The 24,943-nt window shown below is 36.1% G+C and overlaps 2 protein-coding genes across 2 annotated transcripts; both read left to right on the top strand.

Moving 5' to 3' along the window:
- The first annotated feature begins 5,218 nt into the window (after positions 1-5,218).
- LOC123672761 lies at positions 5,219-10,582 on the top strand. Its single transcript, XM_045607041.1, has 3 exons — positions 5,219-5,556; positions 5,697-10,144; positions 10,479-10,582. Exons 1-3 carry the CDS (start codon positions 5,219-5,221, stop codon positions 10,580-10,582), a joined length of 4,890 nt encoding a protein of 1,629 aa, XP_045462997.1.
- An 11,989-nt stretch (positions 10,583-22,571) lies between these two features.
- LOC123672753 (piggyBac transposable element-derived protein 4-like) lies at positions 22,572-24,472 on the top strand. The gene is made up of 2 exons (XM_045607030.1): positions 22,572-24,040; positions 24,121-24,472. Exons 1-2 carry the CDS (start codon positions 22,572-22,574, stop codon positions 24,470-24,472), a joined length of 1,821 nt encoding a protein of 606 aa, XP_045462986.1.
- Positions 24,473-24,943: the final 471 nt, after the last annotated feature.

Raw genomic sequence — 24,943 nt, 5'->3', positions numbered from 1 at the left:
AAGCCATTATATTCCATATATTCAATGACACCAGATTATTTCACCGACACTGAGAAACTTCATGGAAACTGGAATGAGTTCTACTCCACGGCCCCGAGATGAGACAATTCCTGAGCATGACAACATTCAAAACACCCCGGATGACAGAAGAAAGAAGACGACGTTTGAATTTGACATCGATTCATAGAGCGTAGTTTCATTTTTATATGTCATACTGTCTACAACATCATAGTCTTTGATAACGTATTGCAACACAGAAAATTTGCGTTTGAAATTAAAGTCGAGGAATAATATCCTCCAAAAATTAGCAGGATCTTCATGGGGTGCTGATGCCAACACTCTTCGTACAGCAGCTTTGGCCTTGGTTTTTTCTGCTGCTGAATACTGTTGTTCTGTTTGGTTTAATAGTGCTCATGTTCATAAAATTGATGCACAGCTTAATGTTTCTATGAGAATTATTAGTGGGACTATTAGATCTACTCCTTTAGTTTGGTTACCGGTGCTGTCACATATAGTTCCACCTCATATTCGTAGACAGGTTGCAGTCAAGAAATCTTGGGATAAATTTCATTTCTATCCGAACTCATTTCCTATTTTATCCTATTTCCCAGATTCTAGAACTGCTAGATTGAAATCACGCAAACCTTTATGGACTAACACCTTCCTTGAATTCAATGAAAGCGACAAGGAAATTTGGCGTTCGGGATGGACTTCTTCTAACGTTTTCAACAAAAGTCTTATTGTTGATCCCTCAGAAAAAGTTCTAGGTTTCAATCTTCCTAGGAAAATTTGGTGTATTTTGAATAGACTTAGAACTGGTCATGGTCGTTGTAATAGTACCCTCTTCAAATGGCGTTCTATTGATAGCCCACTATGTGAGTGTGGTGTAGAAGAGACCATTGACCACTTGGTGAATGATTGTCCGATTTATAAATTTCATGATGGTTTCCAAGCTATCCATTCAGTTTTAGATTCTTTTTTAGAATGGGTAGTTAACTTCAAATCGATATAATGAAAACTAATATTTAGTACTCCTTTCTGCTTCTTTTCTTTTTGTTTTAGGATCCAATTGGAAATTATAGAGTAGTCAACCGAAAAGAGAGGATAAAGGAAATTTTGTTTTGGTTGAAGAGGAAGTCCTTCAATATAAATTATGTCAGCTTATTCTGTAAACGTTTACACAAACCAGTCACTACACCGATACGGGGAGACAGAGTTTTTGCTGAGGTTTTTATCTGTTCTCTTGTATCATACGTTGAAATGTATGATGCCCCGTTACATTTCCTCTGCTAATACTGAGATTCATCGACACATATGCTTGATTGTTTGAAATTAATATTTTGTATTGCTCTTTCTCAAAAGAATATATATATATATATATATATATATATATATATATATATATATATATATATATATATATAACACAGTCAGAGCCGTACCTCCCCTACATCCCGCGTAATAAGACAGGGTAGTATTCGGGTTTTAGAATTCAAATTTCTGTTTCACCGTAACTTGAATTTTTCCGAACCAGGGGGGATGTAACGAAGTCTGATTATTCCCATAGGAATGATCAGGCTCCGTCTAAAGAATATTTCATTGTTTTCCGTTCAAATTAATCATTCCGATATATTCCGCAAATATTGGAATTAATTTATTAATTGTTCACCGCGATAATGAAAAAGACCATGCCTCATGTTTTTCAACCGACCAGGGCCTCGAATTATCGGATTGAAATGATATAAGAAATTATTGATTTCGGCGTTTTTACCTCCGATATATTTTTCCAGGTGTTAGATTGCGTTCCGCCGAGAGAATTTTCTCGAAAAACGAGGTTTTTGTCGACATGAGGAGTCACGTGGGCCGAATTCTTTCACCGTCCCCCCACCGAGGTTTTAAAAAGGTGTAACTGGCCCAAAATCAGTATTCCTTATTAGAGATTCAGTTTTAGGCCATAGTAGAGATTTATATTCATCATTAGAGATTCATATTCAGATTCAGATTTAGGGAGTATTATAGTTAGTTATTTCAGGTTCAAGCCACAGTAGTATTAGATAGTTAGTTATTCAGATTGGAAAAGACAATTTTGGTTAAAAAGTTACAAAGTGATTGGACAATAGTAAAATTGGTAATTGAACTCCAATAGTTTCAAACCCGTTTCTGGGGCCGAAAGTCCAGGGGAAAATCATTTCGCCGTGAAATAGTAAAGTTGTTCATTCCAGTAATTACACTTCCTCAATCTAAGATCGTGTTCTACATTGTGGAGAGTGATTTGTTCAACTCCGCAGTGATTCCACCATTTTCATCAGTTAACTTACTTGTTAGTCATTTTCTGGGGAGTTTGCTAATTTTACTTGTGGCTTTCTCACGAGTGAACATTCAAGGGATTTCATTTGATAGAGACATCGAGAGGGTGGTGCACCGGTGGAGTTTTCAACGCGTTAGGATTAGTTTTCATTCCTTCCCGGCTCTACGAATCCACGAAACTCATCTCCATATATCATATCCCGGCTCCCGGATCCGACTAACTTGTTCAACGGTTCTGACTGACATTAAATTGGTGAGGTAAGGACACAGTAGTTGTAGACAGTTTTCGTCATGGATGTCCAAGCCGTTAAAATGTGTCCTGTCAACAATGCAAACAAGTTTTATTTCAAGACGAGGTTAAAGTGCATAACTTCACTATCTATAATTTGCAAAATCATGAATGCTGTAATTATTGGTGGAGCGAAATTGAGGGAAGTTTATGTTCTTCAGTGTTCGCAACAATAATAATTGATCATTTGCATGAATATTGTCGGGACGATTTGCCGATAATAATATGGAGCGATGGATGTTCACACCAAAATAGAAACAATGTCATGTCCAATGCTCTCCTAGAGTATGCCGTACAACAGAGAAAAGTCAGAACACAAAAATCTTTAAAGCCGGGACACACAAATACAGTGTGATGCTGTACATAGTTTAATTGAGCGGAAGTTGAAAAATGAAGAAATCGTAATGCCTTATGACTATGTTAGGTTGACAAGAGAAGCAAGACAAAAACCATCACCTCTTCTTGCTAAGTACATGACACATGACATGTTTAGGAATTATGAAGACAACAATTTCATGCGTTATAGAAGTATTAGACCAGGACCCTCCAAAAACGATCCAACAGTTACCGACTCAAGGGAGCTTCACTATTTTCCTAATGGTAGTCCTAATGGTAGAATTTGTTACAAGATCCATTTTGATGACAAAATGAAAGATCTGCCCCAAAGATTGAAAGAAATTGAGCCGAACTGAGAGCCATCAAGATTGTTTCATTCACAACTGAAAATGACGAAACAAAAGTTTGAACACTTGCAAGAAATAAAGACAACACTTCAACCTGAATACCATGCATTTTATGATCACACTTGCGATATGAATAAATCGTCAAACCAATATTCGAAAATTTTTCAATTTAAGTTCTAAGAGTACTCTGATTTTTTGCACACACGAGTTCCTAAAACGAAGTTCCTTGATTCATATTTTGTTTTTTTTTTTTCAATAAAAATGTTTTCATATCTGATCGTTTCAATCACAATATTCACAAAGTGTAGACACCTTTGTTGAGAGTAACAACACGTAACCAATTCATTTGATCACTGCAATAATACGTAACAAACTTTATAAACAGCTCATTCATCAAATCGAATTTTTTTTCTTCTGGGATCATGTGGAGTTATCTTAAAGTATGTGCCAAAAGTTATTGGATACATTCTATAAGTAGAGCGTGATTTTTTACAGTTTTTGCCTCTCCTGTTAAGTGGCGATTTCGTTAGTACGTGGTATTGCCGATGTTCATTTGCGAATATAAGGGGAAAGTGGTGCTTTATGAAAGGATAACCTTAAAACGAAGGAAGGAAATAAGAAATCCTCTATTGAAGATCTAAGGCCACTGGAAGGAGACAAAAAGGGTTTTTTCATGAAGCAACACGTTTACAGTATTCCAGTTAAAAATGTGGACGAAAAGAGATCGCCTGTGGCAAGTGCAGGTCAACATTTAGAGGACAATCCAAATGTTAAGGATTATACAGGGAGAAGCAGAATTCATCTGTGGTTCAACTCTATGATTACTCGCACCATGCTCTCACTCTAGCGAGTGCTTGCATAATCTATATATATAAAAGGAGAAACTGACTGACTGACTGACTGACTGACTGACTGACATATCAACGCACAGCCCAAACGGCTAAACGTAGGCACTTGAAATTTGGAAGGGACGTAGCTTAGGTACCGTAGGGGTGCACTAAGAAAGGAATTCCCGAAATTCCCACGGGAACGGGAATTAGCGGGAAAAAACTTTTGTATGAAAAAATCTAAACCGCGTAAGTTAGATGATTGAAATTTGACATGCATATACCTTAGTGAATGCAAAGTTAAGTCATGATTGGATTTTCCAAAATTCCCATGGGAACGGGAATAGCGGTAGCGAGGCGCGGAGGGGGGCGCAGATACCCGAGTGAGCAACCGGAACGCGGCAGACGCGTGAGGGCAGACGTCGTTGATGGTCGTGTCAAATATTGAATTTTGCGGGCGAACTTTTTACTATTCTTGGATGGTTTAAATCTTTAGTAGGTAGTTTTCTGTTGTAGATTACTGTTGAATTTTCCAGGCGGACATTTCACGGTCTTGGATTATCTTATAATTTTCTGTTGTAGTTTCTAAATTTTGTTCTAATAATTGTAGGTTATAAGTCTTTACGATTTCTTAATTTTGTTCTTATAGGCTTTTCGCCGTTCTTGGATGCTTTTTTTATTTTCTATTGTAGATTCTAAATTTTGTTCTTAAAATAATTGCAGGTTATAAGACTTCAAGATTTTTTATTTTTGTTCTTATAGGCTTTTCGCCGTTCTTGGATACTTTAATAATTTTCTGTTGTAGTTTCTAAATTTTGTTCTTAGAATAATTGTAGGTTTTAAGTCTTTACGATTTCTTAATTTTGTTCTTAGGCATTTCGCCGTTCTTGGATGCTTAAAATCTTTATTAGTTTTCTGTTGTAGGATTTCTTTATTTTGTTCGTAAAATAAATTAAAAAATTACTATTTTTTTTTCTTATTTCGGTTATTACGATTTCTTATTTGATTCTTAGTGGTTTCTTATAAACAACATAGGTTGATTTAGTTATTGTTTCTTTTATTTTGTTGGAATAATTGTTATCTTTTCGTATCTTTTAAAAGTATCTTTCAAAATGAAGGTAGAAAATATAAACATTAACGGAGAGATAGTGCCACAATTAGCAGTGGAAATGGAAGGAGATGGGGCTTGCCTTTTCAGAGCTCTTTCATTCCTGATGTACGGCACTCAGGAAAATGCTTTTGCCACACGGCAAGAAGTGGTCGTTTATGTAGTAGAACATTGGGATGAATTTTCTATAATGTCTCACGACATAAACGGTGACAATTACAGTTCCGCAGAACAATATTTAGCGGATATGATTAAACGCAACACATATGGTGGATTATGTGAATTAATCGCGGCAGGGAGAATATACAATTTCGTTTTTCAAGTTTATCGCAACGGTGAATTGTATGTTGAAGTTGGTACTCAAGGTCGCCCAATAAAACGCCTTCGCTTCAAAAATAATCTATCCGACGGGCATTTTGATGTTTACCTACCTTATGAAGAATTTAACCCCATGGTGGTATTGAACACGTTGTGAAACTAAGGTCCAATCAACCAGGGCTAAACGAACCGAAGGCGAAAAAGAATAAAAATAGTGAAGCACTTGATGTTGTGCCTCCTATTTGTTCTTCCGAATCAGAATCTGCAGTTTCTGCTGACCTGTCTTTAGAAATGAGTACATCATCTGTCAGGAAGACTAAGAAACGTAGGGCTAGATTTACAGACAAAACAAGAAAGATGCAAATTCATCGCAATCAGAAAAAATATGTCCAAAATAATCCTGTGCCACACAGAAACGCTACTGCTAATTACCAGCGTAAAAATCCTGAAGTACATCGAAAATCTGTTGTTGTTTATCAGGAGAAGCACCCTGAAGTGCACAGAGAATCTGTTGCTACTTATCAGGAGAAACACCCTGAAGTACACAGAGAATCAGTTGCCGCGTACCAGAAGAAGCACCCTGAAGTACATAAAAAATATGTTGCTACTTATCAGGAGAACCATCCTGAAGTACACAGAAAGTCTTCCGGTACTTATCAGGAGAAGCATCCTGAAGTACACAGAAAATCTGTTGCCGCTTATCAGGAGAAGCACCCTGAAGTACACCGAGCAGCTCAAACTCGATATAATACAAATGTAACAACACGCCCATGGAATACTAAGTGTCAATCGGCAATGTCTTATCAGCCCGAAATAGATTACGAATGTGACAAATTAGTAGCAATAGGTAATATGAGTCAGAAATGTCAATGGTGTAACGCGCTTAAGTGGAAAGACGAGACCCCTGGACTTTGTTGCGGCAGCGGAAAAGTTCAACTCAATTCACTCAGTAAACCTCCTGAACCACTTCACAGTTTACTGATGGATCTCCATCCTGATCATAAGCATTTTATGGCTAATGTCCGTAAATACAATAATTGTTTTCAGATGTCGTCTTTTGGTGGAAAACAGGTTGGAGGTGATGGATTTACGCCGACATTTAAAGTACAAGGGCAGGTGTATCATTTAGCAGGTAGTTTATTACCAGAACCTGGAAAAGCAGCACAGTTTTTACAGATTTATTTTGTCGGAGAAGATGAAAGGGAAGCAAATTTAAGACTAGCCAACTATCCGCATTTGAAGCCAAACATTGTCAAGCAGCTTCAAAAATTGTTACACGAAGTCAATCCCTATATTAGAGACCTAAAGTGTGTTATTGACAAGGTGCCTGCTTCATGCGATACGTTCAAGGTAGTTATACATGCGGAAAAAAATCCACAAGGTGCTCACAGAGGACGCTATAATAGCCCTGCTGTCAATGAAGTAGCATTAGTGCTATTGGATCAACAGTTTGAGCAACGGGATATTATATTAGAAAGTCGCAGTAGTCAACTACAACGCATAAGTGAATTCCATCGGTCATACGATGCTTTACAGTACCCGTTAATGTTCAGCCACGGAGAAGACGGTTATTCGATTGGTATATCACAGCGGGACCCCAACACTAAACTACCTCTGAAAAAGACAGTTTCAGCTGCCAGTTTCTATTCATATCACATAATGATACGGGAGGGGGAAGAAAACTACCTGCTTTACTTCGGTGCTCTATTTAGCCAATACATAGTGGACCAGTACGCCAAAATAGAGACTGAGAGACTTAATTTCATTAGGTACAATCAGGCAAAACTCCGAGCTGAGAGCTACATACACCTAAAAGATGCGATTGGTCAACAAGATGTAGAAGCTAATCAGTTAGGTCAAATTGTTGTACTGCCATCCTCATTCACCGGTGGGCCAAGATATATGCATGAGCGGACCCAGGACGCCATGACATACGTCCGACACTATGGCCGCCCGGATTTATTTATCACCTTTACTTGCAACCCTAAATGGGAAGAAATTACAAAGCTACTGCACCCAAATCAAAAATCCTACGACCGCCATGATTTAATAGCAAGAATATTTCGCCTCAAAGTAAAAAAAATGATGGATTTGATAAATAAGGGCAAAATCTTTGGTGAAGTTCGATGTTACATGTATTCCGTGGAATATCAAAAACGTGGTCTCCCACACATACACATTCTTTTATGGCTAATTGAGCACATTTCTGCTGACATGATTGACAATATTATTTGCGCAGAGATTCCGGATCCAGATGCTGATCCGAAACTTTATCAAATAATCAGATCGAACATGATACATGGCCCCTGTGGCAACTTTAATAACAAGTCTCCGTGTATGAAAGATAGCGTGTGCTCTAAACGGTTTCCAAGACCTTTACTTTCAGAAACACAGACCGGTGATGACGGCTATCCCCAATATAGGCGACGATCTCCAGGGGATGGTGGCTTTACTGTACATATCAACGGGGTAGAGCTCGACAACCGCTGGGTTGTTCCATATAATGCGGTTCTTTTGAGAACATTTAATGCTCATATTAATGTTGAGTACTGTAACTCCGTAAAATCCATAAAATATATTTGTAAATATGTAAATAAGGGGTCGGATCAAGCGACTGTTACACTGGAGGATTCGAAAGATGAGGTGAAAATGTATGAAAGTGGAAGGTATATAAGTAGTGCTGAAGCGGTCTGGCGAATACTTGGGTTTCCTATTCATGAGCGATATCCTACAGTTATACATCTGGCGGTGCATTTAGAAAACGGTCAAAGAGTTTATTTTAATCCATCTAATTTGGCTGATAGGGTATCCAGTCCACCAAAAACAACACTGACCTCATTCTTTGAACTATGTAGATTCGACGATTTTGCAAAAACTTTATTATACTGTGAAGTACCGGCATATTATGTTTGGAACAATAATAAATTTGAAAGAAGAAAACGAGGAGCAAATGTAGATGGTTGGCCAGGTGTTAAAAAAGAGCACGCGTTGGGTAGGGTTTACACCGTACACCCGAATAATACAGAGTGCTACCACCTCCGATTGCTCTTACACGAAGTTCGAGGTCCAACATCGTTTGAATCACTAAGGACTATAAACGGTGTTGTACAACCAACATTTAAATCTGCTTGCAAGGCCCTTGGATTACTTGAAGATGACCAACATTGGCGTACAACACTTCAAGAGGCAGCCCTTTGTCAGTCTCCGTTCATGATGAGAGAACTCTTTACTATTTTGTTAGTGTTTTGTCAAGTTGCAGATCCTGTCAGTCTATGGAATGAATTCAGAGAAAATCTTTCTGAAGATTTCAAAAGACAGATTGAGAGGCAAGCAGCTTGCGATGTAAACTCTCTCATGGATGAAATCTTCAATAGGTGCCTTTTGGAGATAGAAACAGCATGCTTAGCTCTAGGTGGATGCGCAATAGAAGGGTACGGATTACCAAAGCCGACTAGATCGGAAGGATTTAATAATGAATTAGGAGTATATATTAATGAACTAAACTATGATGTCCCTACATTGCAAAGATTTGTTAATACAAATGAGGATTGCTTAACAGATGAACAAAAATTGATATACAATAAAATTATAGCAAACATCAATACAAACGACGGAAAAATTTTCTTTTTGGACGCCCCTGGAGGAACTGGTAAAACTTATCTCATTAATTTGATACTTGCAAAGATTAGAAGCAATCGTGGAATTGCCATAGCTGTCGCTTCATCGGGGATTGCTGCAACTTTATTGGAAGGAGGTCGCACTGCTCACTCGGCTTTAAAGTTACCGCTTAATTTATCTATTTCGGAAACCCCAATTTGCAATATTCCAAAGCAAAGCAATCTTGCCAAAGTTTTACGTAAAGCTGAAATCATAATCTGGGATGAGAGCACTATGGCTCATAAAAAATGTTTTGAGGCGTTGAATAGGACTTTACAAGACTTGAGAGATAATAACTCTCTGATGGGTGGCTTGACACTTTTGTTAGCCGGAGATTTCAGACAAACATTACCGGTTGTACCAAGGGGAACTCGGGCAGACGAGATCAAAGCATGTTTAAAAAGATCAGTTTTATGGCCATCTATTGAAATTCTTAACTTAACTAAAAATATGCGAGTGCTCTTAAAAGGGGATATCAATGCAGGTAACTTTTCAAATATACTACTTAAAATAGGAAATGGCATATACCCAGAAAAAGACGGTTTGATAAATTTACCAGAAAATTTATGCACTGTAGTTACAACAGTCCCGGAATTAATAGATAAAGTATATCCAAATATAGCTCGAATTCAACATAAACCTATAGAATGGCTGCATGAAAGAGCTATTTTATCACCCACAAATGAACACGCCGCACTAATAAATGACGTTTTGCTAAATTCATTTGAAGGTGAAGAAATGATATATAAATCAGTAGATACAGTAATACATACAGAAGACGCTGTTCACTATCCGGTTGAGTTTTTGAACACTATTAATCCAGCTGGTCTTCCATACCACAGTCTTAGATTACGAGTCGGTGCACCAGTAATGTTGCTCAGGAATTTGAAACCACCTAAATTATGCAACGGCACGAGACTTCAAGTCAGGGTCTTGCATCGTAATATTGTCGAAGGTATTATTTTAACTGGGTCTGCAAAGGGAGAAACGGTATTTATACCGCGAATACCGTTAATCCCAAATGATCTTCCTTTCGAATTTCGGAGACTACAATTTCCATTGAAGGTATGTTTCGCCATGACCATTAATAAGTCGCAGGGTCAAACACTCGCGCTAGCAGGAGTTGATTTGCGACAGCCCTGCTTCTCCCATGGTCAGTTATATGTGGCGTGCTCCCGCGTAAGTTCGCCATCCAGTCTGGTCATTCTCGCACCACCCTCCAGAACGACCAGAAACGTTGTTTATAAGGAAATTTTATAAATATGTTTCCTAAATACATTTCTGTCTAGCTCTTATCCCGGTTGCACCAGCCACCCACCAACCGAACCACTCTTCCATGCTACTCTTTTTAGGGTTCCGTACCCAAAAGGTGAAAACGGGACCCTATTACTGAGACTTCGCTGTCTGTCTGTCCGTCTGTCACCAGGCTGTATCTCATGAACGCTGATAGGTAGGCAGTTGAAATTTTCACAGGTGATGTTTTTCTGTTGCCGCTACAACAACAAATACTCAAAATAAAAATATAATAAATATTTAGGGGGGCTCCCATACAAAAATCGTGATTTCTTGCACGTTTTTACAGATAAGGCTGTATCTTATGAACCGTGACAGTAAGACAGTTGAAATTTTCACAGAATATGTATATCTATTGTTGCTATAACAACAAATACTGAAAATAAGAATAAAATAAAAAATTTTGTACGGAACCCTTCGTGCGCGAGTCCGACTCGCACTTGGCCGGTTTTTAGTTTTCATGTGGTCAAACTTTTACTTTCATACCGACTGACATTCACATTCACACCTCTGAACTCCAGACGAAAGCCTATAGGTACTTTAGGGTTATAATAGCCTCCCCTGATCGTTTTATCCTAAATTTATAAGAAACCAAATTATCCTAAACTAATAATCTAAAAATTAATAACAATACATTATTCAGCTGAGCTACTTATACTATAACCTAATTTAAAAATAATAAAATTAAGCATTTTTTAAACTTTTCTCCAACACCCACAAAGATCTCTCTTTTATAACACGCCACGCGGACGAAGTCGCGGGCAAAAGCTAGTTCAGTATAAAACAAATATTCATAGGAATTCAGTATCAATTCACAAGTTATCCATTCAGTATTCAATAAGTATTCAGTATTCATAAGTTACGATGCAACCTGTGTATCTATAGACCTTGGTTCGCGCCCAACCTAGATTCAGTTCGTTTTGAGAAGTTTATGGTGTGCAGGGTGTGCTGGAGATTAAAGTTTGTTGGTGTTTAGAGTAAATTACTGTGATTTTTTTTTTGGTTCTATTTTTATAATTATATAGTATTTGTTTAGTGAAAAAGGACAAGAAAAATGAGTGCCATTCTACTTAGAAGTAGCCGCCTCATGGTGAGTTTCACAGTTGCATATTAATCCATTTTTGAATTCGAATTTCAACTATTATAACAATAACAGTTCTATTCAGTGTTTGTGTTCTCTCGCTTAACATATTAAACAAGTAAAAATCATTATCGTCCACATCTCTTTTTAGATTTGTCGAAGTCCTTTGATTGTCTTAATCATGAAAAACTACTGAAAAAATTGGAAACCTGCGAAATAAGAGGTAAACAACTTGATCTTATAAAGAGCTATTTGAAAGAAAGAAAACAGAAGGTTCGAATAGTAATAGACTCTGAAACATTTATTTCGGATGAGTGTTTTAGGGCATCTGTTATTCTTGATCTATATAAATGATCTTCCATACTATATTGATAAATCATTTGATGTAATAATATTTGTTGATGATACAAATATAATCGAAATTTTGGAAGATTTGCGTAGTGACAATTGAATTGAATGAGGTCTTTATTAGCGTTAAGGATTGGTGCTACAGAAATGATTTGAGTTTGAATGCAAGTGAAACAGAGTGTTATTTTTCATACAGATAGAACTAACTATGAATTACCATGTAAAATATGGATGGTGTATGGTATATGGATGGTGTATGTGTTTCGGTAAGTAACTCTACCAAATTCCTTGGAGTTCATGTGGACTGTACTGTGAAATGGAAAGTTCAGGTTGAGTCACTGGAAAAAAGATTGAACTCTACTATCTATTCCAATAATATATTACGAAAGTCAGTTGATGTATCCACTTTGAGGATATTATATTTTCCAAATGTTCAATCAATATTATCATATGGTATTGTCTGCTGGGAAAATAGTTCATTTTCTAATTCTTCATTCTTTAAACGAAAGATTGCATTAAGAACTATGCTAGGTATGAAGTACAGACAGACTTGTAGAGGTGTTTTCTCGAGAAATAATATTCTTAGCCTTCCAGGTCTCTAAATTTACAATAGCATTGAATTTCTCATACAGCATCCAGAATTATTTGAAGAATTTAAAACCCAATACAGACTTGTAGAGGTGTTTTCTCGAGAAATAATCTTCTTAGCCTTCCAGGTCTCTACATTTACAATAGCATTGAATTTCTCATACAGCATCCAGAATTATTTGAAGAATTTAAAACCCAATACATAATCTAACACTGACACAGAACAATGCAAGGTATATGTGTATCAGGTTGATTAATTCCTTGCCTGTAAAATTTCATAAAATGATGTTGAAAAGATTTTTTTAAAGAAGTTGTATCACTTTGTGATTAAATGTGAACCATATAATGTAAATGAATTTTCAGTATTGTTGGGTTAACAAACACATGGTTGTTTAGGTTTTATATTTATTTTTTTTGACATTATTTCTTGTATTTGTGATAGTTTGAAATGAATAAATTCTATCTATCCATCATTATCATCCACAAATCAAACAAGCAGACAACCGTTCATGGTTCTTCGGAAGCCGATTTTATACGAATCAGTGAAAATAAAAAAAAGAAGTGATCAAATACATCATTTTTTGGTCCTTCGTCAGCTGAATCAAACAAGTGATCAAATACATTTTTGGTCATTCGTAAGCCAAATCCGGATGAATTAGTGTGAATAAATCAATCAAACAAGTGATTGGATATAACATCAAGAATCAAACAAGAAAAAAGTAAGTCATCCACTATCCTTCATTATAAATTGATATCCACATTAATTTCCTATTTTTGAGTATTTGAATCTAACAAAGTATAGGGTATATATTTGAATGTAATCAAAATGGTTGAATTAAAACTTGAAATAGCACAAATTGAAGGTCAATTGAAGCGATTCAGCCAATTCCTAAGAAGTATTTCGGATGAAAGTTGTAAAATGGACATTCGCAAAATCAACAGTAGATTAAAAAACTGAAAACACTTTACGACACTTCCGATCAAATACAAGGCAGTATTGAGTTAGAAACCGGAAAGATATAAGATGACGAGCGAGAATATTTTGAGAAAAGTTTTTTTTGACTTCGAAGCACAGACACTTGAATTTATCTCTCAACTTTCTCTTGAAACATGTCCTTCAGAAAACGGTTCTGTTTATTCGAACAATCCAATAAGTTCAGTAGAGCTACCTCATTTAACCTTACCAGATTTTCAGGGTTTTTAACGCAATGGTTAATTTTTTACGATACCTTCAATTCATTAATTCATTCGAACTTTGAACTTTCTGATGTTCAAAAATTCTATTATCTGAAATTTTATTTGAAAGCTGAAGCTTCGGAGTTAATACGATCAATAGATGTCACCTCAGATAAATATTCTGAAGCATGGTCACTATTGAGAGAAAGGTATGAAAACAAAAGATTAATCATTCATACACATGTAAAATTAATATTTGTGTTACTTCCTGTTAAACACGAATCACACTTTCATTTGAAAAAACTTTTAGACAATTTTAATAAAAATATTCGATCATTAAAAGCTATTAATCAACCGATTGAAATCTGGGATCCTCTTTTAGTTTATATATTATCATCGAAATTAGATTCAGTTACCAAAAGAGAATAGGAAGAAATCGTAAACACAAATTCAGATAACAAAACAATACCCACAATAAATCATCGTAAGTACATAATGATCAGTATTTTTTTATTAATATACTTGACAAATAGGGAAACGTGAGTCACGCAACTTGCTCTTGCATTGCTGGCATTTGTGGACACTGCAAACATATTTCTGCTGCAGTGTTCTGCATCAATCAAGAGGATTCATACACTATAACAAATGGACCTTGTACTCGGAAAGAGCCATATGTCCCAAAATTAGCTAAGACTAAATATTCGAAAGGAAAGAAGTTCTCACAAATATTTGGTGCATCGAAGACGAGTAATGAATATTCACATGTAGGATTTAGTCAATAAACATTATTATGATTATGATTAAATTAAATGCTGTAATGCTCCAATATATGTTAGAAGCTTCAACCCTTCAACTGGTATCGAGCCTCAAAAAAAAAGATGCAAACATGTACAAAGATGTATAAAATAATTTGAAATAGCCAAAATCGAGGCCTAGCAATTTTGAACATTTCATATATCATTTCTTTTTGTCAGTCCTTCTTGCTGTAGTTTTTTGTGTTTGTTTCAGAAATGCCACCATCACAAAATTGCAAGCCCCTCAAAGCCATGATGTTTTCAATTTTATGGAACAAATAATTGAGAGGCAAAGATCTTCGAACATTCTGATTTTCTGTATCAAGCTGACATCGAGTAGCAGATTTCTTCTTTGTTTAAATTATGTAAGGAATTTAAAAATTGGATATTGGATATTGTGGTTGAATTGGTCTACAGTTTGTTTTGAATTTTTTCATTGTTTTATTCATGAATGAAAATGTGAAATAGTTATTATCTGTTGACATTAGACTATTTGTTGATTAGAACTATTATAATTCCTGTAGTTGCCAGCTATGTATAGACCAGCCTATACATACATAATAATATATTTTCAACCATACTATATATGGTAATGAATATCACCATAAAGAGCGCATGTGCCTGCACAACGTATGTACACATAGAATCATTTTCAGTTCAAGTAGTAATATACACTCAGCGAATAAACTACTAAAACTTCTTATCAATCTTTTCATTATTTTTGAAATAATCAAGGAAATTTCTTTATGTACACCACACAATTCTAATAGTGGTTTGCACAGATATTTCTTGATTATAGGGCGGTACGAAGTTCGCCGGGTCAGCTAGTGTAATATAATGCAAAGAGCTGTTCTTTTAGGTACTGCAAGGACGGTGAGAAAATTCCTAAGAAGCGAAGGACAGGTCCAAGGATCACGTATAAGAAGACCAGAAGTTCGACGAGACCTAGAGGAACCACAAGAACCGGACAGGACCGAACTCTACCCTTCTGATATTTTAAATATCTGGGATTGAGTGAATGTTCCTCTAAGCGGGGAGTGAGAAGCCGACGGCGAGGAGAAATCATTCGCGTATAGGCAAAAGTCGGGGATAATGTTTATTCAACATAAATAAACGTGGCGAGTTGCAACTATTGCAGAAATGAAGGTGGCATTTCATGGACGTTGTAAGTATAAATGTATATGTCTTCTAAACCTGCCAAATATGGTTTGAAGATGCAATGTTTGACAGATGCCTGCACCTGTTACGTTTATAATACCTACTTGTACTGTGGTAAAGGTAGTGACGGCTTGTCCCTTTGTAAAAATGAGATGAAATACAGTATTCCTTCATAATCTATTTTACGACTATGTAAACCCATATTTGGAACACATCGGAACAAAACCACTGACAACTGGTACACATCCCTAGAGTAAGCCAATATCCTCAAGGAAAAGCAGCTCTCACTTTCGTTGGAACTCTGAAGAAAAATGAGGAGAAAATTCCTAAGGAATTTCTGCCATCACCCAAAGGAGCAGTACCATCCTATCTTTTTGGATTCACTAAAGATGTTACTATGGTATCTTATGTTTCCAAACAAAAAACAAGGCAGTGGTTCTAATTTCAACGATGCATCACACAAGTGAAGTTGATAATGATACAAGGAAGCCTGAAATTGTGATGTATTATAATAATACTGAAGGAGGCGTGGATTCGGTGGATCAAAAATGTAGTAACTATTCAACAAGTCGTCGTTCAAGGTGCTGGCCAATGGTTAAATTCCTCCGAATATTGGACATGAGTTTTGTGAATGCCTTCATAATTGCATCAATCCCATAGAAAAATCACTTCACCTTGCACGACTATAGTTCATGAAAATTTTGGCAAAGCAGCTGACCCAGCCTTACATGGAACAAATTGTCTCACGAATTACGCTCATCAATTTCGAGAGCTCTAGGGCAAGAGGTACCCGGCGGACCACATAAGGAGGCCAAATAGGAGAAGGGGCGGACCTCCCGTGGATCGCCCATTAAGAGCCCCCCGAGCCCCCTGATCACTCTGATAAGAAAAAAATTGTTAATCTTCTGTATTTTGTCATACTTTTTCATGTTATAACACACTCCAGTAAAACGTTGCCGAAAAATGATTTCCAATTTCTTTTTCACCTCAAAACTTACTCTTGATTTGGAAGTGCTTTTTCTCGCCTTGAACAATGAAATAAAACATCAATTTGTTGACCCATCCCATGAAATGTGGTATCAACAAATGAGAAGTGGTAAAAAAATATATATAACACAGCGCTGATTATGTCCCTAAGTGCCACGACGGCGGTTAAGGGTTAAGAAAAAATCAGGCATTTCAAATCTAATTAATATCGAAGAATAGAGTGAATTGACATATAAAGTGAATTTTTCTATATAAGTTAATGTCAAAGAGAGCAGTTGTCTAAATTGAAGAAAACAGAGCTATATTTTCACTTCATATTGGTTGATTTCATACTATCAATGAAGATATCTTCAGGATACCCATTAATCTTCAAATGAAATGTTTTCTTCTTCAATACATGAGTTAACAATACGTGATTTCGATGGTCTTCAATTAGGTAACCAGATTACACTATTCAGAAACTCATTTTCTGTTGAAATGTTATATTATGATATTGTAGCCCATATAATAAGAAACGATTTACTTTCAAGTTTTCTTAATTTTATTTATAGAATTTAGAATATTTTTTTATCAATTACTGAGTCGGTTGAGAAGAGTCTCAAATTAAAAAACGTTAAATATTATCTAAGGTCGACAATAGCGCTGTAACGATCCACAAATTTATGAATCATCTCTTATGAATGCGATATTTCCAAAAATTTAGATATGCAAGAACTAATAAACGTTTGTGCTTCCAAAAAAGCAAGAAGAGTTTATATTTAATGAAATATATATAAAATTTCTTCGGAATAATCTAGTTGATATTTCATACACTTGTATGGCATATATTCCATTTCAGGGATTTTATTATACATTTCATTTGAAAATGAAAAATATCTTTGATAAATTCAGGTGCTACGCCAACAAATAAATACCTTCTACAATATTAGAGGATTATGATCAAATCACAGGTTCTTGAAAATATTACTATCACAAAAAAATCTTCATGTCATGCCCATTCCTGTTGATCAGTAGTACGACCATAGATATACTTGAAAAAAAAGTTAGGTTGGTTCATTCAAAAATTACACAGCAAAGTACCGATTCAAAAAAATCATTCGCGGAATATAATATAAACGTTTGAAAAACGTAACTAAAAAAAAATAAAAATTTGTTCAAAAAGACCTCATTGTTGCCCTAAAAAAAAGCTGGCATAATATTGCCAAACAGAAAATTTTAACATTTTTTCAAAAATTTGTTCAATCAAGAGAGTCAAGGAGCCAATTTTTCTTTTGGTATTTCCAAAGCGAAACATTATTTAGAAATGTATTTGGTATCTGGGGGGTCACGAAATGAAATATTTGATTGATTTGGTCGTTACTGTTATTTGAGTTATTTAAAATGTACAAAATCCTAAGAAGCCATTGCGCAGCGAAACAATTGTTATTTAAATAATAACAGTAAGAACTAAAATAACTCCTGTTTAATATCGTTCTATGAGTAGATATTATACGTGTATTGTAACTTAGACAACTGTCCTGTTGAACCCATTGTCTTCAAAATTAATGAAATGTTACTGAACTGTAGGAATAATTCGGTTTCGTAACGGTTCCAAATATTTGAATTCGTTTAAAAAATAAAGATGGAACTATATTACGCTCTCCTTAAATCCCTTCCCATTTGGAAACTAAAAACCAAGTATTTAATTAGTTTTTACGGATATTGAGTACTTCGATGCTGATTTCTCCGGGACCAATATCTAATAACGGATGGATTGGGTTTTCTGTTCACAATACCAGAATCAGAGAATATCTCCATTCGAAAAAAAAAATTATTTTCATTTTTTATTTCAACATTGTTTCACCAAATCCCATCCGTCTAATAGGGTCCTCGTGAAAAATATACTGAGCTGTGTGCTTCATAACAGCATAAACAATTCCTTTTCAGAATATTCCGAACAGTTCATTCATTCGTATTAATTTGAGAAGAAGAGAGTTTATTTTTATATCTAATAAACTAACCATATTCAGTCTGTAATTATTCAATTAGAACAAGTTACAATGGTTTCAACAGCAGCACACACAACTATTCCTCTATTTTTATAGTTTATTCAGTTTTGGACACGTCTACAAACTTTCAAATAATTCGGAAAATTCTAATGAAGAAATTGGTCTATTTTCAAATGTCATAAAAAAAACCAATTCAATGCTTTCAAATCGATAAACCCCCAAAATACCACTTCATAATCCCTAATTTTCTTTTCTTTCGTAAAGAAACAAAAGAAAATTTTCAGAGGTCTAATTGAATTTATTATTATTCTTCGAGTACCTATAGGTTATGTTGATCGACTGGCCAACCAGGTATTCTTAAAAAAAAATTGGAATTATATATCCCGGGAATGATTTTTCGGAATTTATATAGTCAAATTCATGAAATTCTATGATAACAATTGAAACAAATTTCACATTTCTTACCACTTAATATAAATATATCCGTACATTCAATCAATGATTACAGGAATTACATACAAGAAGATGATTGTAATTGTGGTTAAATATCTTCCTTTTCTCGAAAATATTGCTAAGGCGAATTTTCCCTATGACTCATATTACACCATATTAATGATTCAATGCCAATTTTGTAAGATATTATCCTTTCATTAATATTGGATTTTACCTGTTATAATAAAAATCATCAAAAATTCATCAACTTTTGCCTGAAGATCAATTCCAAAATTTTAATATTGAGGAGGCATCTATACAATGGATCCTTAGATGATTGATGAATTTTTGTTTTTTTTAATATCTTTTCATGATACATTCATGTTCAACTTTGGGAATTCAATTTAACTTGAATCTTTGATCATATTTTGATAATTTTTTATAACAGATGATCACCAGTATTGATGAAAGAATAAGTGAAAAATGAGAAAAATTAATAAAAAGAAATTTTTTGATATTCTCTTCATGCCTTTTTGTAATTTTTTGAAGGACTATTTAAGTAAAATATGTAAAAAAATAAGTTCCGATAAGAAAATATGGTAAGTGGCGATAACTACCTATAAAGTGATCCCGTTTGCACGAAGTGGGGTATATTGGTAGTTTTCTCTTAGTCAACAGATTTTTCGGATACGGCCCCAGTGTTGATTTCTATTCGAAGAGTGTAAAGAGAAATAAAATAAAAGCTTCGAATTCTATAAAAAACTTCTTGGTACGATAATATTCACGGCACGACTACTATGAAGATATATTTAAGGGAGTTAACAATGCCATTAAGAAAAACAACCTCTGATGAAGAAACTTGCAAGCTATTACAACTACTCATAAAGCCAAAAATGTGTTGGGTAATCTTAGAATATTGACTGCTAGACTGAGGCCAACACTTTCTTGAAAATGCAACACATGTAGCTGTGTCTTAATGAATATTATATTAAAGGTTAGTTATAATTTATACTGTTATGGCACATAACCATAAGGTTCTATGATATATCTATGACTGGTATGTCAAGCGAACATTCCATTCATTCATTCTAACCTATATATTATATATTAAATGTTTAAATATTGTTCTATCGGTCATTGTAACTTATACTTACAATATAAAATACATATACATAAGTTTTAACTACAAGAATATCAGGTAAAATGAAACCCAGTCCCTTAATCTTTAAGCCAGTGTAACTTCGAGACATCTCTCTCTTGTTGTATTGTGTGCGTGGCTAGGGTCTTATACCTGCTGTAATAAATGAAATACTGTTAGTCTTGAGCGTCACTCAAAGTCAGTAAGAGCGAAATCTTAAGATATAACATTTTAAATTTTTAAACCAACAAGTTGCAGACGTCTCTCAATACAATATACAATGGAATCCACTTCAGCAACTATGGAGATCACCACCACACAGTCGTTGAAAAGACTAGCATCTATGATGGTAGATCCTGATGACGGTACTGAAATAGTCGTATCAAAAAAAGTCAAGAGCAACTCCAGATACTGAAGAGAAGGTTAAATGTCTCAAATTTATTATAGAATCATTTGGACAGGTTGTGCTGCTTATAAAAAACAATCCCGATCCCAACTTTTACAACATTTCATTCGGGAACCAGATCACCAATGTGGCTTTCAATTGTTTCACCATTTTGAAACAAGAAGCAAACGACTTCACTGGGAACACAGGCCGCAAAGCGAAAGAGATGGAGATGTTCACTCTAACTTGTAAAGCCAAGCAATACACAATAGATACTCTAAAAGCTATTGCAGCAGTGAGATTAGCTGCGGAGATTTGTGGTCTTGAATTCAAACGATACGGGGCCAAAGATCCAGACAATTGGTATGGTACTGCAGCGCCATATTTTGTTTTTTTTTGTTGCCAACTCTCTTAGGATGAATGAACTGCGGTTGGGTCATAGCAACAAGCCAGTAGGGAAAGCTGAGGGAACCGTCAAACAAGCACCTGTCTCCAAATATGGTTTGATAGGTAGGCACCATATATTGCTAGAAGGCAGAACATTCCCGCCAGAGAAGAGGAGATCAATGGCACAAAATCTCGGGCCCATGACTGTTCTCTTATGCCATATCCGATCTGATGAGAAGTATAGGCTCAAATGGACACAGGCGACAAAAAGGGCACTATCTCATATTCCCTACATTGACGAGATACTTGAAGCAACAAAAGGAAAAAGAGCTAGCGAAATGAGTTCATTGGTTAAAATAGTAGCACATCTGGCATGTGTTGTTACAGCAAGACAAGCTCACAGAATGTTCTTCCCGTTGAATACTTTGGCCAAGGTATACAAAATGTCAGTAAATGAAGGGAAATTGGAGGGTGCTTCCAAAACGATATATGACAATGGGGACACCCTTCTGGAGAATTTTAACGTATCTGGAATAGGAGGCTTCCATTTTTACAAAATTATATCTGACATGCCATGGGAGATGGAAGGAAATGTGACTGATATTCAAGCCACTCAAATCCTATTTCATACCATATTTGGAACATATAAAGAAGATCTATCAATACTTGAAGCAATAACTTGCCTTACCAACTGGAACGTAAGAGAAGAATTTGGCGATTGCTTCCAAAAGATGACGATGACAGGGAAGAGTGTGAGTGTGTTCAATCCTGTGAAATTGAACTTCTACTCAAAATTGTGTGCAGCAAACCAAACAAAGTTTTACAGCTCTACTTATACACAGATTTGCAGTGCACCAGTCTTCAGTGGCCATAGAATACAGCATTTTTCAGAAGATTTCTTCCTACAGGTGAGTGAATCCAGTGGGAGAGCATCCTCGGCCAAGACTATACCTCAGCTTGTGGTAGCTCTATCTGAAGAACTGAGTAATGTCCTATAAAAGCTTCGTAAGGTAGGCGGAACACTAGAGATGGGTACTCTGTCATGGAGAGAAATAGAGTCTTTAACTGTCAAGAAGCATGGTAAAGAAGCGGATCGTGTTTTTCCTGCCACTGGGAAATTCTTCTTGGGTGCTCAAAGATAGGGTGTATTTTTTTCTTAATTATTATTGATATTGTTTTCACACATTTATTTTGTACTTTGTAACTTTGCCTAATGTTTATGAAAAAAAAAGATACTGAAATGAAAAGTTACCTATAGAATCGTGAGTACGACTGACAGTGTGGAGAGAGACCGAGTAGTAGATATCTTGAGCGAAAGTTTTATTCAGTGTGTTTGATGCTATTCATTCTGAATTTTAGCGAAGTGTTTTGGTTAAACAGCCAAATTAACACGTTCGCGTGTGATCGCGAGTGATTCACAAAGATACCCGTGTGGACGTTCAAATTCTTGACCATTTTCCGTCGTGTCCCACCGGTGGGTCACGACGTTCCCAAGTTATAATTGTCTCTCATAGTCGTCGTGTCCCACCGGTGGGTCACACAGGGCTTATATTAGCTCTGTGTGAACCAGCGGTCATTTGAGCACGCTAACATATGTTGGACTTTTTTTGTTTCAGATCATTGAAAAATGAGTTCAAGAGCTCGAAAAATAGTTTCATTAGCAGTGAAATCTTTGAACGAGGAAGATTCTCAACAGGCAACATCGTCTGCTGATCCAGACCCATCATCGCAGGAATCACCCTGCACCCGAAATTCTCCCTTACTTCCACAAGCAGCAGGTTCAAATCAAAGAAGCAGGGCATATATTATATCGTCTTCAGAATCTGAACCATTTGAGAGTTCTGAAGATTCATACAGACCTTCAGATGACGAGGTTGAAACTCCCAACGTGTTGTCAGAAAGTGAAGTATCAAGTGATGACGACAAAAATGATAATGGCAACGTTGCGGAAACAGACGATTTGGACAGGTGGGGACCTTGTACGGAACTGCCAGTCACTTTCCAATTCACTAGGCAAAGTGGTTCGAAAAAAGATAGCTTGGATTTGAATAAACCATTTGATATATATCAACAGTTTATAACAAATGAAATTATTGATCTTATTGTTTCGGAAACTAACAGATATGCATCGCAACTGAAGTCCAAACCACTTCGACCTCGATCATTATTGCACAAATGGGTAGACACAAACAGAGAAGAGATGCAAAGATTCTTGGCTGTTCTACTGATTATGGGCATCAATGAACTTCCAAAAATGCGCTTATATTGGTCAAACGACGAAATATATGGAAACGATCTGATCAAGAAAACCATGACACGGAACCGATTTGATATGATGTTGAGGTGTTTACATTTTACAGATAACACTGATCCCGAAGCCAATGCCGACAGGCTCTCTAAAATAAAAACTGTCGTTGAGCTAATTTGTCGCCAATTCCAAGAGACACTTACACCAAACGAAGAGGTCGTGATAGATGAAAGTATGGTGCCTTGGAGAGGCAGGTTAGTATTCCGGCAGTACCTTCCTGCGAAATCACATAAATATGGTGTGAAAATATATAAAGTGTGTACAACAGAAGGGTACACCTATGACTTGCGAATCTACGCCGGAAAAAACATTTCAACTGGTGTCACAGCACAAAATGGGAAGGGACACACATATAACATCTGTATGGACTTACTGAAAGACCTCAAACATGAGGGACGCATATTATATATTGATAACTTTTACACCAGTGTGCAACTGTGTCGCGATCTTCTGCAATCTCACACATATGTGTGTGGAACTCTACGCAGTAATCGAAAGGGAAATCCGAAAACAGTGTGCACGAAAAAACTGAAGAGGGGAGAAGTTTATGGCCAACAGAATCAAGATGGAATTCGTGTATTGAAGTGGGTAGATAAACGACCTGTTTTGATGATTAGTTCTGTTCCGGCTCATGCAGCTTGCCTAGTACCAACGGGTAGGAAAAACCGAAATGGAGATGATATAGTCAAACCACATGCAATTATTGCTTATAACAAAGCAAAAAAAGGTGTTGATGTTTCGGACCAGATGTCCTCTTACTACACTTGTCTGAGAAAAAGCCTAAAATGGTATAAGAAAGTTATATTTGAGATTATGCTCGGAACATGTATTGTGAATGCTTGGGTTTTACACAACAATTACAACAAAGGTGGAAAAAAATGGACATGCTTAGGTTCAGAGAAAACGTTATTCATGGGTTGCTGAACCAAGGAGATGCAACTACTAGTGCAGATATACAAGGTGGAGGCGATGGACCCATGAATGAGAATTTGGAGCACTCAAGAAAGAGAAAGCGGTCGAAGTCGCAACATAAGATTGGGAAGTATGAAGGGAGTGCAAGAAAAAACAGAAGAAGGTGCAGTGCTTGCTACAAACGTATCCAACAAGAGATGGGTTCCAAAGAGGCGAGAGTAAAAGCAAAAAAAGTGCTTACATATTGTGTTGATTGTGATGAAAAACCAACTCTCTGTATCTCTTGTTTCAATGAACTACACAAATAGATGTAATAACCAGTGTGACCCACCGGTGGGTCACGACGTCGCGAACGTGTTAAACAGTGTTCAGTGAAATGATTAAAAACTAACCGAGGCGGATGTGTCTCAAGTGATTTCATTAATCGCCTATTGCGATCTAGTAAAAATCAAAGAACTATTCCACACGAAGACGAGATGGCTTCTACGGCGTTTGTGTATAGCGATCTAGAATTCACATCTCCGAAAAAAACGGTACGTGCCCCAAGACCACAAGAAATTAGTCCACCAAAAACGAAGAATACCTTCGGGATTTTAGAGTCAGAGTTTGCGATGGAAACGAATTCTACGCCCGTGACGATTAATAATCCTATAATTAAAAGGAACAAACCTGTAAGATGCCCCCCTATAACTATTATACAAAAAATCGAATGCTATAAGCAGTTCCATTCAAAAATAAAATCAATTATTAAAAACAAATATTCGGTGAAGTATAATACC

This window comes from Harmonia axyridis, chromosome 1 (assembly GCF_914767665.1).
Source record: "Harmonia axyridis chromosome 1, icHarAxyr1.1, whole genome shotgun sequence".
In the NCBI taxonomy this organism is placed as follows: Eukaryota; Metazoa; Arthropoda; class Insecta; order Coleoptera; family Coccinellidae; genus Harmonia; species Harmonia axyridis.
The sequence above is the reverse complement of the archived record's forward strand: the minus strand, read 5'-3'. Positions and strand labels throughout refer to the sequence as shown.

Coding starts and splice junctions, on each gene's coding strand:
- LOC123672761 (XM_045607041.1), top strand. CDS start 5,219: ATGAAGGTAGAAAATATAAACATTAACGGAGAGATAGTGCCACAATTA. Junction 5,557..5,696: donor GTTTATCGCAACGGTGAATT/GTATGTTGAAGT, acceptor TGTGAAACTAAG/GTCCAATCAACCAGGGCTAA. Junction 10,145..10,478: donor GCATCGTAATATTGTCGAAG/GTATTATTTTAA, acceptor ATTTCTGTCTAG/CTCTTATCCCGGTTGCACCA.
- LOC123672753 (XM_045607030.1), top strand. CDS start 22,572: ATGAGTTCAAGAGCTCGAAAAATAGTTTCATTAGCAGTGAAATCTTTG. Junction 24,041..24,120: donor CTGAGAAAAAGCCTAAAATG/GTATAAGAAAGT, acceptor ATTACAACAAAG/GTGGAAAAAAATGGACATGC.